Below are 16210 nucleotides of genomic sequence, written 5' to 3'. Positions count from 1 at the left end.
AATTTTCAGTAGCTTTCCTGAACTCCTCCCCTCATGTGAGCTGCTGACACTGCTCAGTGACCAGGTGGGCAGCCTCAGCCAGGAGTGAGCCCTCTCTCACACCTAAATCTCAGATTAGATTAAATGTGCTGCCACAAATTCCTAACCCTTCCTTATCAGTGTGTTCTCCATTGACACAAGGTATTTTCACACTATTGCTTTGCCTCCTTCTCACTTGAAATGTGATGCCACAACTTCCTTACAGGTACTTCACTTCTCCCACCTCCAAAAGCCATCCATTTATATGCCTCAGCTTTTCAGTGTGTGCACAAGGAGCTGCCTCAGCTTTCCTACCTAAAAGTCACCTCCCAAAGCTGTCAAGCGTTGAAGATCAGAGAGGAGAAGGTGCAGGGAGGATGATGCTGCCCAGCTCACTCTGCAGGTGGCTGGGGCAGCAGCCAGACCTGCTGGCCTCAGGAGCTCTGGATCCCTCTGGCTCCTGGGGATTTGGATTACCTACAGCTGATTACTGCAGCCTTGTGCTCAACAGCTCTGCTGGAAAATCCACACCTGAGCCACCTGCAAAGTGCAACAGCTCAAAAGCCCTGGGCTGGCCACCCCTGCCTGGCTGAGCTGCAGCACCATGGCCAAAGCAGCAACACAGCACACACAGCCCAGCTCCAAACCCTGTCAGGATTCAGCAGCAGCAAAAGCCAGCCTGAGTTTGTTCCTTGCTCTGCTACAATGAAAGACTTCACATATACACTCAGGGAAACACAAACATGGGCAAATTGTCTGGTTCCCAGCAAAACCACTCCTCTACTTCACAGAATTAAAAGTGGCTGAGTCATATTTATATGAGTATAAACAGAGAAGCGGGGCAAAGGAGGAGAGAGGAAGCAATAACCATCATATTTGCTTCCCTAAAACCAACAAAGTTTTCCTCACTGTACCAAAGAAACATACAAGAGGATCAAGAGAATGGAGAACAACCAGACACAGAGTTATTTAACATGACATACAGGGAAGAATAAAGTGAAAAGTTTCTTACCGGCATATTGTTTTTGTTATCAGGACAATTTTCATCCTTCTCCACTTGAATCTCTTCCTCACTTCCTGATTTTTTGAGGTTTTCAACTGGGTCTGTATCTTTAAATTCAGCTTCTGAACCCTTCATTGTATCAGTTTCATCTTTTACAGTAAGAATATCAGACATCCTCATTAGAAAAGGTTATTTTAAAATTCTACAAGAAATATGGAACCTTTGGGACAAAGAAAAAGTTAATTATTGAGTAATTTAAAATTAATTAGAAAGCCACCCATACCTAAACAGCTGCCCAAAATAAACAAGATTTTGCAAAAAGGTTCCCCCCTCTGCTATGACACATTTTCTGTTTTGTGTTAGGAGGAGTGATTTGTTTTTAACCACTTTTATCAGTGGTCTGTAACAGCAGACATCCACACAAACAAGAATTGAGAGCTACACTCTTGGATAACGCTCACAGATTTTCTCTTCCACATTTAAAAAAAAACACCTGAACATTCAGATACTCCAAATCAAACTAGACTCCAACAGAAACAAGGCAAGATTTTCTCAAAGGAAAAGAAAATCACATATAGATTTATCTTAACAGGGTTAGAAGAAAATAGATGAATCATAACACCCCAAGTGTGCAAACATTCATAAATTTCATGAACTTTTAAAGTTTCCTTGTTGACTGGAGAAGTTCTGAATGCAGGAATTATCTTACTACAAACTGTAGCAAAACTAGTCTTAATAAAATTAAGCATTCTCTCAAAAATAACAAAGAAGAAAGAAACAAACAATTTAGTAATTAAGATAATACCATGATCAGCAATTACAATTAATAATAATAATTTTAAATGCTATATAAAAAATGAAGCTCCAAATTTTCCATAGGAAATAAGAAACACAACTCCTTGTCATTACTCAGCTACTGCAAGATGTAAAACCAAGGATTTTCCATTTTCTACAAGAAATAAAGAGTAAGATCTGAATGCCTAAACTCCTCATAAGAAACAAATAACAATCCTAAGAGTGTTATGGAAAAGCTTAGTGCTTGATTTAGTACCTGATATGCCCTAGAGTTTGGGGATTGTGGTCTCCCACAAAAATCAAATCGAATAATCCGAAGATCCTTTTCACAGTTGTCAGCCAAGATGTCAGTTGTGATGAACCAGCTGGAATCTGGCAGGAGGAGTCCCATGTCCTTATCCCCAGTGTAGAGTCCTGGACAGAACTGGTTGGTCTTGAATCAGCAAGAACATCCCTTTTGAATGCCTGAAAAATCAACAAAGAAAATTCATTATACTTTTATTTGCTGTGGAAGAGGAGATGGAACATGACGACACCTAAAATAGTGAAATTCAGTAAATTACTGAAATAGTCATTTTAAGAAAAGAGAAAGAAGAAATCAGCATTTGTCAAATTTGCTCTATCTAGCAGCAGTAACAGTTTCATTGGATGTCCAAGACATTTCTGCATTACAGAGTTAACAAGTAGTCATAATAAACATTTTGTGTGCATTCCTGAAACTCTGTTTCTATAAACAAGCAGGTATCTTCCCAAAGAGTCAGAAATATGCAGCCCAGCAGGTGTGGAGGAGTAGCAGGCCATGAAAGCTCACAAATGGCTGTCAGCAGAACAGTTTTTCTCTTTGTTGGAGTTAATCAGCTATGAGCACAATCCATAAGCCCTATTTTGGGCAACTGCAATCACAGAAGATGGCTTTACTTTATTCAAGAAAATAATTGCCCTGGAATGAGAATGACAAAACTGCTGAGTTTCCATCTTCCCTCTTTTTCAGAGTTGAGAAACAAGTAGCAGCAGCAGCCCCAAGGGAGCATTTGAAGGCCAGGCCAGAGCCCCAAGAGCAGGGGCAGAGGAGCCCTGAGAACTCCTGGGGGTGCCCAGCTCCTCCTGCTCCCTCACAGGGGAGATCAAAGCCTGGCTACAACCTCTGCCCCAGAGCTGAGGAAACACAGTTGGTGAGACATGAGCTACTACAGACATCTGGAGTGCTGAGATTTACTGCAAAGCACACAAAAGAAAGATAAAAGATAAAAGATGGGCTATGCTAAAGGCCTGTAAGAGATCCTATTTACTGAATCTAATGGAGGGGAAAGGATTACAGATGAAAGAAAAAACTGGAAATAAAAAGATGCAAAAATGCAACAAAGGATATCCTGGATTGTTGGTTGTTGAGGTGTTTTTTCCAGACAATCTAGATGCTGATATAAAATTTACTAAGAAGCTCAGAACCTTTACAATAAACAAAACTTGAATAGAGATGCTGTTTCACTTTGTTGACTGACATGTGATTTCTACAGTATTTAGATAAATGTTAAAAACATTACAAGTTGAAGACAGCAGACAAAACCCAAAACATTTATATCCAGTTGCAAATATAATACTGCAAAGTAAATGTAATTTAATTGCTACTCCCTACACAAATCACAAAATAGTAATGATAATCAACATCAAGTTTTTCTTTGATTCTATCAAACACACTTAGAGCTCCTGTCCATTTGCAACACCATTTTAAAAACACATAACAGCATACTCAGTTACCAAAACACAGCCTGCAAATATCCTTGCTTGCCTAGGTCAATCCAGGAAACTGATGCACAAGAAAAGTCCTTGTATTTCCTATGACAAACTAAGTGCAAGTTAGTTTAGAACTTGTTCTGAACAGATTTTTCCCTGCAGATAGATTTAAAGCCTGCAGATTTGGTGCTATATACCCTACTGTCAAAGACATAGAACTGAGGAAAAGCTGTGGAGCTCCAATTCACACAAAAAATATCTCAACTTTGGGTTCATAGAATGGAGCTATTTTGAGTCAACTGGAATCACCATATGTGCATCTATGAGTAAATGCCAAACCCTGTGCTTCACACTAGCAGCAAAGCACACAGAATAAAAGATTAATCTTTGCTTGCCTGATTATTTTTTAATAATACCAGCCATAGATTCATTGAGATTGGTAATGCAACCTTGTGTTGGTGATCCACACCTGGGAGTGTAAGTACTTGGGTAACCTTTTGTCCCAGAAGTTTCCTCTAATTCAGCCAATTTTCATAGCTGAGATAATCTGGTTTTAGTTTCAAAACTTCCACAGACTGGATAAAGTAAGATTTAAGGAATTTTATGTGCTGCAGACCGAGTGGGGGAGCAAACCACAGCCCATCCTTATTCACCTCTCCATGCTGTTTAATGATAATTTCTTTTGCCCCATGTAGGACAGGTAAAAGGAGAAAAAAAAAAAGCAGGAAGGCAGTCCTTAGGAGCTGCTCTGTTTTTTGAGGAGAAAATCATGTCTGGTAAGCAAACTGATAAAGTGAAACAAAATCCCAGCACTGGCTTTACACTGGATTGCACTACAGACCAACACAGTATTTGTAGATTTTAATGGGAGGGACATAAATGAGGTTCTGCCCTAAAATTATATAAACAGCTGAAAGGACTGAATATTAGAGGCAGAGCATTACCTGGGTTTGCAACTAAAAACTCAAACAGCTCACAACATGTCTCATGAAAGAAAATCTACCAATTCTAGTATATTTTACAGGTGACAAAAATAGACACCTACTTTAGTAGACAGGAAGTAAAAGGACTTGCATGTAAGAGTGGAACACAAATGTCATACTTGTGCTCTTCACCCTCAGGACTGCTGTCCCCATCTAAACACTCAGAAGTGAAATGTGCATTCTTCTTCATCACATTAGCAACATTATACCCCAATATTCATCCTAAAATTCATCCTATTATTATTATTATTCATCCTAAAATCTGGTAATCCTCTTTCCAATAAGTGCTCACCACTTTGTCTATGCAGCCACTCTCCCCTTTCAGAGGGAGAAGTGTTATTATCAGCTCTGAGATGATGTCCAGCACTGCACACAGATGAGCTCTGCAGCCAGCAGATCAGAAAATCAGTCAGTGCTGTGCTCTTACTGCTTTCTTGTGCACAGCCTAGAGGATAAGTCATAAAAAACCCCAACAGATCAAGCAAAGTCCCTCCTGAGTTTTATGATGGCAGCATCCTGAATCTTGGTACATGAGAAACCACTGGGTCCCTCATTTTGGGTTCTGACTTGAAAATTACCATATATAAACCTACTAAACTGACTTGTAATGAGCACAGATATTTCTGGGAAGAGGATCTAGGATCTACTCCACTTAATCCAATTTCTCTAAGAGGCATCAAGAGTTCCAACTCCTTGCTGGCAGTGTAGATGGAGATAGGAAGCTTTGCACTGCCCATGACAGAAGAAATCCATTGTTTTTCTTCTAAAGAGACAGTAAAAGAAGGTGATATTTTTTCTTTAATTATTGATATCATTGTTGTCAAAAGACCCCAGGAATGACTGTCAAAATAACTTGTATCAATGCAATTCAGAGCACAAAATAGGATTAGAAGGGTGGGGGTGAAAAAAAAATCTATGTTCAACATGCAAAGTGGACACACTTTGTAAAGGTAATGTGAGAAAAAAAACGTGAAAAGGTAAAGTGAAAATTTATTTCTTAAACAAGCTTCTGTTAATTGATAAATCAACAGAATTCCTGCAACCAACAAACACTGGCCTCTTCCCACAACTTCCCCAGCAAGTTTGTACACAGCTCCCTCCTTCAAGTGGAAGAACTGAGGGATGAATCCTCCAAACTCTGTGGGAAAACTTTTGCCTTACCCTGACATAGGAGTATAAACCTTTCTTGGATGTGGAAGTGCCAATTTTTTTTTTTTAGAAAAGTCAGGACCTTTCTTAAGAAAACGGATCTTTGAAGATTCATATAAGAGACCTGCAGAACAACAGCTTTTTCCTTCTGCTTTTCACATCAATTATATAAATAAACCTATATTAACATCATAACCTCAGGGTTCCTGTGACTAGAACTCAACAGCACCAGCCCAACTCAAATAAAGCAAATAAATAAAGATTAATGTTATAGCTGAGAGCCTGGAGAGGAATCCTGAGACAAAAGGTGGACAACCTGGCAAACATCTATATTTGGAACAAATTAGTTCCCCCTGGGAAACTTCTGTTAAGGCAGAGGTGGGAAAAGGACTGGAGAAAAGTGCCCAAGGTGATGAAGGAGAGGAAAGGAGAAAAAACAAACAAAAGCAGCCCCACATAACCTTGAAAATCCTGACTTGGAGAGCAAGGGAGGATTCCAGAGGGAGCAACAATTCTCCTGCCCACAAACAGACCAGGCTGTGCTCATGGATGATCCAGGAGCTGTAGGTTAGGGTACGCAACTTTGCTCTCTCTAGTAATTTGTGCCTCAGTGGCCCAGGCTGTTAAAATATACCACCCAGCACCTGTAAAAATGTAGCAGCTGTACTAACACTGCCATTCCTTTAACAGAAAATTCAAAGCAGCTTTGTACAATTATCAGAAATATAAACTGGAATTTGCAGAGACAGCTGTTCCCTGTTTCCAGCAAAGTTAACACACTCCTGCTTTCTGCATGTCAGGGCTAAAGTTTGAGAGCCATTCAATGACCAATTAGAGAGCAAAGAGTCCTGGCCTGCCTACTGAACTCTGATATTGTGCAGGTCTGATCTTAATTAAAACAATTATTAGAAACAAACAAATGAGAAATTGGTCCACTTTTGAAGCATGAATCTAAAAGATACCCTAGTCCTGTTTACTGGAAAATGTTATACAAGTGAATCCATGTGCAATGATTTAAATACACTTAAATCAAAGATTTATGCTTTTCTTGATTATGCTATTTACACAGATTTTGAAGTTCTACATTAATCAGTTAACAACTAAATGCTATTTACTCCATTAGTATTAGAAGATACTTCTTATTTGATTCAATTTACCAAGGTACTTAGTAATCAGATTTCCAAAGGAAGAGTATGATAAATCAGAATACAAAAGTATAATGTGCAGCTATTCTACCTCCTCCAAAATTAATTAGGGACTGAATGCATCTCACTGTCTGTGCACGTTATGTCCTGCTACCAAGTGTAGACATCATTAAAAAATTAACTGCACAGAAATAGAACCAAATGCACCAGAAGCCATTGGCAGACTTTCTCAACAAAGTTTCCTCCAATTTGGAAGGAAAATCCCCCAAAAGTGAACCCAATAAAAGGCTGTCCCAGGTCTTGCTTTAGTTCATCTTGCTGCAGTTTTACAGAAGTGATTTCCTGTTTCCTGTGCTGCCCCTCTGTCAGAGGTGCTGCTCCAGCAGCAGCAGAGCCCAGGTTTGCACTCCCTCCCTCGCTCCCTGAGCTCACAGGGACTGGCACTGCCTGCCCCAGGGCACAGCTGGGCACCCCAGGGACCAGGGCACCACCACCCACCTCCCCTCACTGGCACTGCCTGCCCCAGGGCACAGCTGGGCACCCTGGCACCACCACCCACCTCCCCTCACTGGCACTGCCTGGAGAGAGGAGGGAAAGGCAGAGACAGCCTTAAAGCCCCAGAACACACCTGTCACACACCCACTCCTGACATGCACACTCAGCACACAGGGTGCCATTTGGACAACAATAATGCTGAACATTAGGAAAAAACCCTGGAACTTGCCCCCAGTCTTCTTAAATCCCTTCTTTTCTTTACTGGGACATTTTGCATGCTACAGCCTCTCTTACAGAGCAATATAGTGCCCTTCTTTTCCACACTCAGGGCCTCAGATAGGACACTACCACTGCTCATAAGACAGTTGACAGGCTGTTAAAGAGGACACCTTTCACAGGAATAGGCATGTGAGAAGCCAAGGTGTATTATTAGCAACTATCCCTCCCCCTCCTTTTATATTTTAAATTCTGAGCAATACTCTAAGGCTCTTTAATCCTGCTCACCTTCTCCTGTGAGTTCACTCCTGAATGCAATAGAAACACTGAGCTGACAGTGACAAAGAATAACAAGATAATTCCTTCAGGAATGTAGCTGCATAAATGAGAATAAGATATTTAATGACAAGCAAGACTAGAGCAGTCTTTTATTCTACATATTGACAGGAAAGTGCAAATACTGTGGAAATCCAAATACCAGCTATCCAAATACCTGTGGAAATCAGGAGTTTGTTGGCATTTATCCATAAACTCAAAAAATAAAACTTGAAATGTACCCTGAAAAAACTCTGCCCCTACCCAAGGCTTCTTCAGAGTGCTCTGGTCCCCAGGAGGCTCAGCTGCTCCACTCTGCACAGAGCACTGTCATTCCTCTTAGTTCCCTTCTTGCACTTCACCTTGGATACAAACAATCAGAGCCAGGTACATCAAAGGAAGTAAACACCTTTGGTTTCCTCCAGGAAAATGAAACAGTTCTCTGGATGTAGCTCCTGCTACAGTGGAATGACAAAGGGGCTCTTATAAAGTGCTTCCAGCTCCCTACTAGATCTGGCAGACTACAGCACTGCTCTTCTCACCATTTAGAAAAGGAAGAGGTTGGGCATCCTAGGATACCACCTAAGGAAAAACAATCCCACTGCAGTCCTTGTTTTGACTAGAGCAGCTCCCCAACATGAAGAACAATGGAAGTCCAAGTTGCAGGGTGTCTGATGAAATGACAGCTCTAGCATTGAACAGTCTGTGGTGGACAAAAACCAGCCTGGCAAACATTCACATACTGTTATTATAAAACACAGCTCTGTGGCTAGGCCACCCTCATTTTTTTTAAGGCAACAAAAATAATCTTAAATGGTTTATATACTATTTAAAGTTGTAGCTCAATTAGGATCTATTCTCACTTTTTTTTTTTGTAGCTTTAGAAAGAGAAGAAAAAAAAAATTTCCCAGGCAGACTTGAAAACAGTTCACTGAACACTATTTTCTATATAATTGTCTCCTGGCAAGCATCTGCACAGGGTAACATACCTTGGCAGACAAAAGCCATTTCAGCTTGCACACTATTAGAGCATTAACCTTTCCAAAATGCCATAACTCAGAGAGAGCAGAGCATTAGGGTAGTGGAAAATCCATCTGTTGAATGGCTAAGCCTCTCATCCCCAAAGAACACGCCTGGCCAAAGGCATGAGGAAAGAACTATTTAGAAATGCGTATGAAATACAGCATGACATATCTTTAGTTTTTGCTAGCATAGTTCTGCTGGCTTGGGAGGGGAAAAATGAATGCCCTTCTCACATGACACTGCTGTACCAGCAAAAGCTCTGTAGAAACAACTGTGCTGACCAAGACTTTGTTGGCTTAGCTTCCATCATTCAGAGAAACCCAACTGACAGCAGGAAAACTCCTCCTGGCTCTTGAGCCGTCCCTAGGGCTGATATTCAGAAAATTCTGTGTCCATGTGCCCATACTAGCAGCCTCCCACAACTTCCAGCCATTTTTTCCTTTGAGCAATCCCCAAACCTGCCCTTGCTCTCCTCACCTGGTTCATATTGCATGGTCACCCATCATCCTTTATCAGCTCCTTTGGACACCTTGCACTTTTCTTTATGCACAAATTTTTCACTCACTTTCAACTATGCCTTTAGAAAGCTTCCAACAATTCTAGGAAATGCACACACAGCACAAAAGTCTGCATCACCACATAATCTGTTCAATATTTATCTGTATGTATCTATTTAAAATACCTTTAAGTCATGAAGTCAGATCACAGGGCCAAACCCAAACTATCTCCCTGTTTTTAACTATCAAATAGCAACAGTTGTCTTATTACAAACAATCCTTAAAAACAGAAGAATCACCTGTTATTACATCATTCTCTGAAGCCTCATTTCTAGTGTCAAGGCCTTAAAATGGAATAAGAGTAACAATATGGGGTTTTTTTGTGTCAATTGGAAATCAATAGTTTGGGGAAAAATACTTGGTTTTCTCTTTATGAGGATGTCAATGCTTGCTAAAGGTCAGAGGTTTTATAGCACAATAAAATATAGCCTGAGCTGTTCACAGTTGCTTTAAAAGACTTTTAAATTTAAAAATTGGAAACTTGTTTTATATTACCCAATTGTAAACTAACCAAAGGTATCTTCAAGAATCTTTTAAGCACAGCATTGATTAATTTTGGTATATTAGAAACAGTCCAGAAGTAAGAGAACATAAATATTTTAAGTTCAGATGATGTAAAAAAATCATCTTGCTACTCAAAATACTCCATAGAAAACACATAAGATCAAACAAAGTCATACAATCTACAAGTCCCCAGATGATGCAGTAGCAAACTAAAACCTTAAAATAGTCAAAGATTGATTTTTCTGCCCCAGCTATTTTAAGTAAATGAACTGAAGCATTGCCTGTGACTATTTCTAGTGGAGATCCTCCAAATAGCAGCTTTCTTAAGACACAAATCTCCATTTCATTTAGCAAAAGTCATCCACAACTGCATACAGCAGCTAACAATTTTCTGTACATAAATCAGCTTTCATTCTTAGAATATCTAAGCTAACCATCATACTTCCATCAGTAACATGAAAAGGTGTCTCTAAAACTGACAGGAATTTCAACAGTGGATGGTAGGATCAGACTCCTGGAGTTACCAGGCAAGGTGAAGATTCTGTTTAGGACCCTAAGACATCCGATATTATGCAAAGGACTTAGTTTTCAAAAAAATTAAGAAGCAAAAGCACCAACTCTAACAGGCCCTTTCTTTCCATTTTATAACAAAATTCAGTAAATTACTGTACTATCTCTGCATAAAATGAAGACAAAAATCATCAAAGCAAACAAGAAAATTAGACAGAACTTTCCCTGGGGCACTAGCAATGCTCTCACCTATGTCCTGTTGCCACACCACCACCATCCACACAAACATCATCTGGCTGCTTCAAAATCTGGTGATTCCAAACATCAGGCAAAACCAAATCACAATTCCAAAACTGTCTACCCTACAAACTTTAATCCTCTAGCAGTGTATTTTTGCTTAATTTGTAACAAAAATCACAGCAGATCTGATGTCAGCAGTTCTGATAGTGCAGAAATTTGATAAAAATTAAATGACTGATCTTTATGGAATCAAATGTCATCAGTTTAACAGCCATCCAAAATTACTTGTTGTCTCAACAAAAAGACATTTGGTCCACAACACAAGACAGTCATCAATTGCATAGGAAAAAAAAAAAACATTTTCACATAGCCTACTATAAATACTGTTTTCAGTTCAAAACTTATCTTTACAAAAAAAAAGAAAAAGCTTTCTTGTACTTCCTCATTGGAATGGAGATAACAGTAACACTTCAAAAAAAAAACCACAGGCAAAAAAAAATTTAGGCATCTCCCCCATTTCTGCCACCTTGGGAAATTCTTTTAGCAGAGATATTTTTAATAGTTTTCCAACCACAGCACAAATAAAACAGTAAATAAAAACTAGCAAAAACACCATTATTAAATAAGGAGTAAGAAAAAGTCTTTTTCCAGTCGATGTTTAAAGAAGGAAGAGATTTGGGGATGCTAATGATCTCTGTTAGCTGCTTAGGCCTATAATGGCTTTTGTGGGAAAAGGGAAACCAAAGGCAAACTGCAATTTGTTTTGAGACATGTTATTCTTCTCCTCTGGGCAGCGTTTGGCTGCCAGGTTCCAGGGCTCACACACCTGCAGGGCTCACACACCTTCAGTGCTCTCGGGTTCCGGGGCTCACACACCTACAGGGCTCACACACCTGCGGGGCTCACACACCTGCAGGGCTCACACACCTGCAGGGCTCTCGGGTTCCAGGGCTCACACACCTGCGGGGCTCACACACCTGCGGGGCTCACACACCTGCGGGGCTCACACACCTGCGGGGCTCACACACCTGCGGGGCTCACACACCTGCAGGGCTCACACACCTGCGGGGCTCACAGGTTGCAGGGCTCACACACCTGCGGGGCTCACACACCTGGTGCTCTCAGCTTTGTGCTCCATGGTTCAGCCCCGGGCCGTGCTCTCCAGCTCTCCATCCCCGGCCGGGGCCCAGCGGTGCCCGTGGAGCTGGAGCGGCCCCCGGCGCTGCCCGGAGCCGCGCAGACAATGGGAAGGCACAGCTGGGAGCTGGCACTGTCACTGGCACTGGCACTGTCACCCAGCACCGCCACCCAGGCAGCTCCTCCTCGGCAATTCACAACCGCCCGAAGCTCTCCGGCTGCTAGAAAATGGCTGGGCACATCTTAATCGCTTTCTCCGTGAACAGTCAGACTGCTCTAAAATTAAAGTTTACACCACGCTGCGAGAATTTTGATGTGACAAAGAAGCAGGGCAAAAATATTCGTACTGTAAAGATATTAATTTCCTCTCTAGACAGCTTTATTTCTTCACTTTGGCATTGTGAACACAACACCAAAAGTCATCAGTAAGTTAGTCCTCAGTGCCAGATAAACACACTTGTCACTGGCAGAATGAATGCTATGATAATTTTCTGGACTGGCACATACCCACTATCAGAACCCAAATATGGAAGAAAAACGTCCTCTAAAACAGAGGGATAGAAAAAAGCCAGTTCTATGACAATGATCATACTTGCAAAAGCAGTGCCCAGACCAGCACTTTGCTGCTTGTGAGACAGCTCTGTCCCTGCCAGCTGCAGCATCGCCCCATGCTCAGCAGCCCTACTGCACACTGATAACCATAATCCCCTTGCTGGGCTCCCCAGAGACCTCTGCGAGGGACCCTGCACACCAAGCCAGGCTGCAAGGAGAATGGGGCAGGGTTTTTAATCTGCAGGCTCCAGACAGAGGAACTACAAGCTTGGGAGGCTGCAATCCCTGCCAAACAGGAGATCAGTATCCTGTATATTTCAGTGACAAGATTAAAAAACTATATATATATATATATATAGACAGACTCATTTCTACAATGTAACAAACACAGGAAATAAAAAATCTAAATCAACCATGTAAAGATTTAGACCTGTCACAGACTGCAGCAGTCTCAGTGCTAAAATAGAGTTTTATAAATAAATAAATAAAAAATATATATCATATATAAGAATTTGATATTGAGAGTGCTGCAGTTTGCAAAAGATCTAAATCTTTCTATGCTTGCTATTCCCCTCTTGTGCCACCTCTGTGCTCCATCTTGCAAGCCTCCCCTCTCTCTGCCCACACATGGCAGTGTCACACACTCCACACATCCTGGCTGTGTCCTTGAGCAGCACCATCACATGGGGGTGGGGGAAGTCAATCTTTCTGATTCAGCTGAAGACAGCAGTTGTTGGAATCCCTGCTTTTCTCTTGTGCACTGAGCTCAGTGTCACTGCTGACTCTGCCCCTCCCCTACACACCAGTTCCCTCCCCACTCATCGTGGGACCATCCCTGAGATCCCATCCCAAACTTGAGGAAAATACACACAAAAGGGATAATTCTGGGAGGCCCTTGCTATTTTTACATAGGTTCCAGCTGGTCTGTAATGGGAGCATTACTTCTCATGAAAAAGGCTTCCTCAGCAGGATGCTAGACAAGAAAATTACTTTTATTTTCCTAATTGTAAAATGAATTCCAAAGAGGTGATCACCTATGTGCACAAGCCATTTACTGCACAGTCCACACTCTGAATGCTGCCAAAGAGAATAGTTTTCAGTTTCTGAACACATTATACAGATTACATTAATGTCAGAATAATCTTTTAAGCAGTCTCCTCACACAACACTAGGAAAATGTGTCTGCTGTGCATGTCTAGTGTTATAATCAGATTTGGTATTCACATTCACCACAGCAGAACACCTAGGAGAGCTTTTATAATCAGGAGGATCAGCATCAAGATGCAGCTAGCCTCAAACAGGAAATAAAGTAGTACCCAATGGAGAAAAACCTGAGCAATGTCCTATTGTTATACTCTGCACTGCCTCTAGGAACATTGTTGTTCATTTTTCTAAAACTCACACACCCACACATTATGAAGAGTTGGGGCTTCTGTAACTCCTGTCCTGGAGACTCATCCTAAAGGAGAGGAGAGACTGGTCTGGGTTTGCTTTCTCATGAGCAAAACCTTTTTATGCCCTACACACACGTGCTGCTCTGCTCTGCTCTCAGTGATGGATTACAAACTGGAATAGCACTCATTACCTGAATGTTCCTGGATCAGACATGGACTCCACAAACACCCAATGATGTGTGCTCAGCTCCATGGCTGCCTTTCTACAAAGATTGTGCCACGTGCAAATGAACACAGGCATAACATGCTAACATATGTGAAACAGGAAAACAACTGGAATGAAATATCATAAAAATAATGCTGTAATTTCTCCCTTAAATCAGTCCAGATACATAATTAATATGCTTAAGAGGAGAAAAAACTTATAGCCTTCTTTATAGCAAAGAGGAGTTGGAGCACTCAGGGCTGATTTACAATTGCAACCCTGACTTGGCTGACTAAGTTAACTCAAAACATGTAAATTGTATCTCTATTATCAAACAGACACAATTACATTTGCTGAAATATCATCTAACAGAATAGGCATCATAAGCTCAAAAACAGATGAGCAAATAAAAAGTTTAAATTCAATTTAAATTTCAAAGCCATAGCACAAATCAAATATACAAGCCAAGTATTCAAGAGATAAAAGAAAATCAGTCTAGAAAGCAACCAGATGCTTGCCAAAGGAGGAAGAATTCTAGACCAAAGAAAAAAAAGTGAAGATATGCAACACCACCTCTTCAAAGCCATTTTCCTGACAAACAATACCCTCTGTCATAGTTGCACTTAAAACTGCAGTATGTAAGTGATGAAAATGAATCTTTCTTTTTTTTAATCTCATAACAAACTTACACAATTCAGTAAGAGGCAAAAGTGCACCATCAATTGTCTGCAAACCAGTGCCTGATTCAGAGTAGAAAAGACTGGACCGTCCTGAATGAAATTTTCTTTAAAACTTAAAAAGGAATACAGAGACAGAAATCCCAATTGATAAAAAGGCTCTGCTACATAGGATACACTCAGGAAGATGTTCCTGGCTCTGCAATATCCAAGCACTTGAGGTGCAAGGGCCCCTTTACTCCAAAACAAATCCCAGCAAGACTTACAGGACTGAAAAGGCAGGACACAAACTCCTGGAGAAGGACACACACACTGAAATGTTCTGACTAACAACAGCCTTTCCATTTAGAAGAACAAAAATTAGTTCTTTGAAGATTTTTAAAGAACAAGATAAAAAAAGCAAGCCCCTAGACCAACCAGAAGATATTTAAGAAAAAGTTTGAGACACTTGAAAAATACTAGAATGGGATATTTCAACTACTCATCCCAATTCCAAAATGAAATTTATCTATAAATCTAAAGGAAATAGAACAGCTTTTCTCATTATGTGAGAAAGGGGGACATTTACAGAGTTTGTCCCATCCACATGAGCTTAACAACAGCATCATGTGAAGCCATATTCTGACTGCTCCAAGTTCCATTCACTTGACTGATTTGTCTCTTCTAAACAATTACTCTGCTAGTAACTCTTTAACAATTGATTGGACAGAAATATTTATGTCTACTCTAAGAGAAATTGTCTGAGTCCAGAACGGTCATGAAGGTCTATTCTTATTTAGTTCATATCATGTCCCTATAAAAACCTCTCATTTCCAAGAAAGCAGAAACAAGCACTGCAATTTCATTCCTTTGCACCATAAGCCCAGTTCAGACAGCACAGCGATGAAGCTGAAATAAATATCTTTCTCTGGTGGTTTCATTGTTCTCCTAAGACATAAAATAAACCCTCACTCCTACAAGTATTAATGAATTTCTGTTTAGATACCAGTCACCATTTAGCCATGGTCTGGTCCAAGCCTAAATGCAGGAGATTTTAAGCTAAAGCCTGAAATATAAACAATCCTCAAACACTGACTGTGCACAGCTAGTCTTCAAGAATAAATGAAATTACTTTTCAAATACATTCTGGACAATGGATGCCAAATGAGCAAGTGTCTGTCTGGTGAGCCTGTTTGTAGGGCTGATTGCTGGGTAAAGATTAACTTACTGTTAATTAAAAATTCTAGAGGAGCAGTAAAAAAGCAAGCTGTAAAAAATATCTCAAGGCTTCAATTCAATATTAAAGATCTCTCTACAAGTACTCATTATAGAAAAATATCCATGTATTTCAGAGTATAAGTAAACTTTTGGTGTTTGCTGGAGTAAAAAGTTCTAAGTAATTAAATAGGAGTAACATTCCCATGACCAGACTTTGAAATGGAAAAAACCACCAATCAAACCTGGCATCTCCCAAAGTTCACAAAAAATGTGGGAGGGATGTTTTTGGGACCAGTTACAGAAGCCAAAAGAGATATTCTGTCCAATTCTTCACCTCTTGAACAAGGCAACTCTTATCTCCTGC

General features: G+C 40.5%; 1 protein-coding gene across 2 annotated transcripts in view; it reads right to left on the bottom strand.

Moving 5' to 3' along the window:
- R3HDM1 (R3H domain containing 1) overlaps positions 1 to 16210 on the bottom strand; it is an 80032-nt gene that overhangs the window by 49762 nt on the left and 14060 nt on the right. For both annotated transcript variants that reach the window (XM_058809961.1, XM_058809962.1), the window contains exons 2-3: positions 2073 to 2281; positions 1031 to 1241 (exon numbers count right to left, since the gene is read on the bottom strand). In XM_058809961.1, the coding sequence (XP_058665944.1) occupies positions 1031 to 1201 (171 nt within the window). In that variant the 5' untranslated portion in view covers positions 1202 to 1241; positions 2073 to 2281. The remainder of the gene's footprint in view (positions 1 to 1030; positions 1242 to 2072; positions 2282 to 16210) is intronic.

Source organism: Ammospiza caudacuta, chromosome 8, assembly GCF_027887145.1.
Source record: "Ammospiza caudacuta isolate bAmmCau1 chromosome 8, bAmmCau1.pri, whole genome shotgun sequence".
Taxonomy (NCBI): domain Eukaryota; kingdom Metazoa; phylum Chordata; class Aves; order Passeriformes; family Passerellidae; genus Ammospiza; species Ammospiza caudacuta.
This window is presented reverse-complemented; position numbering and strand designations above follow the sequence as displayed.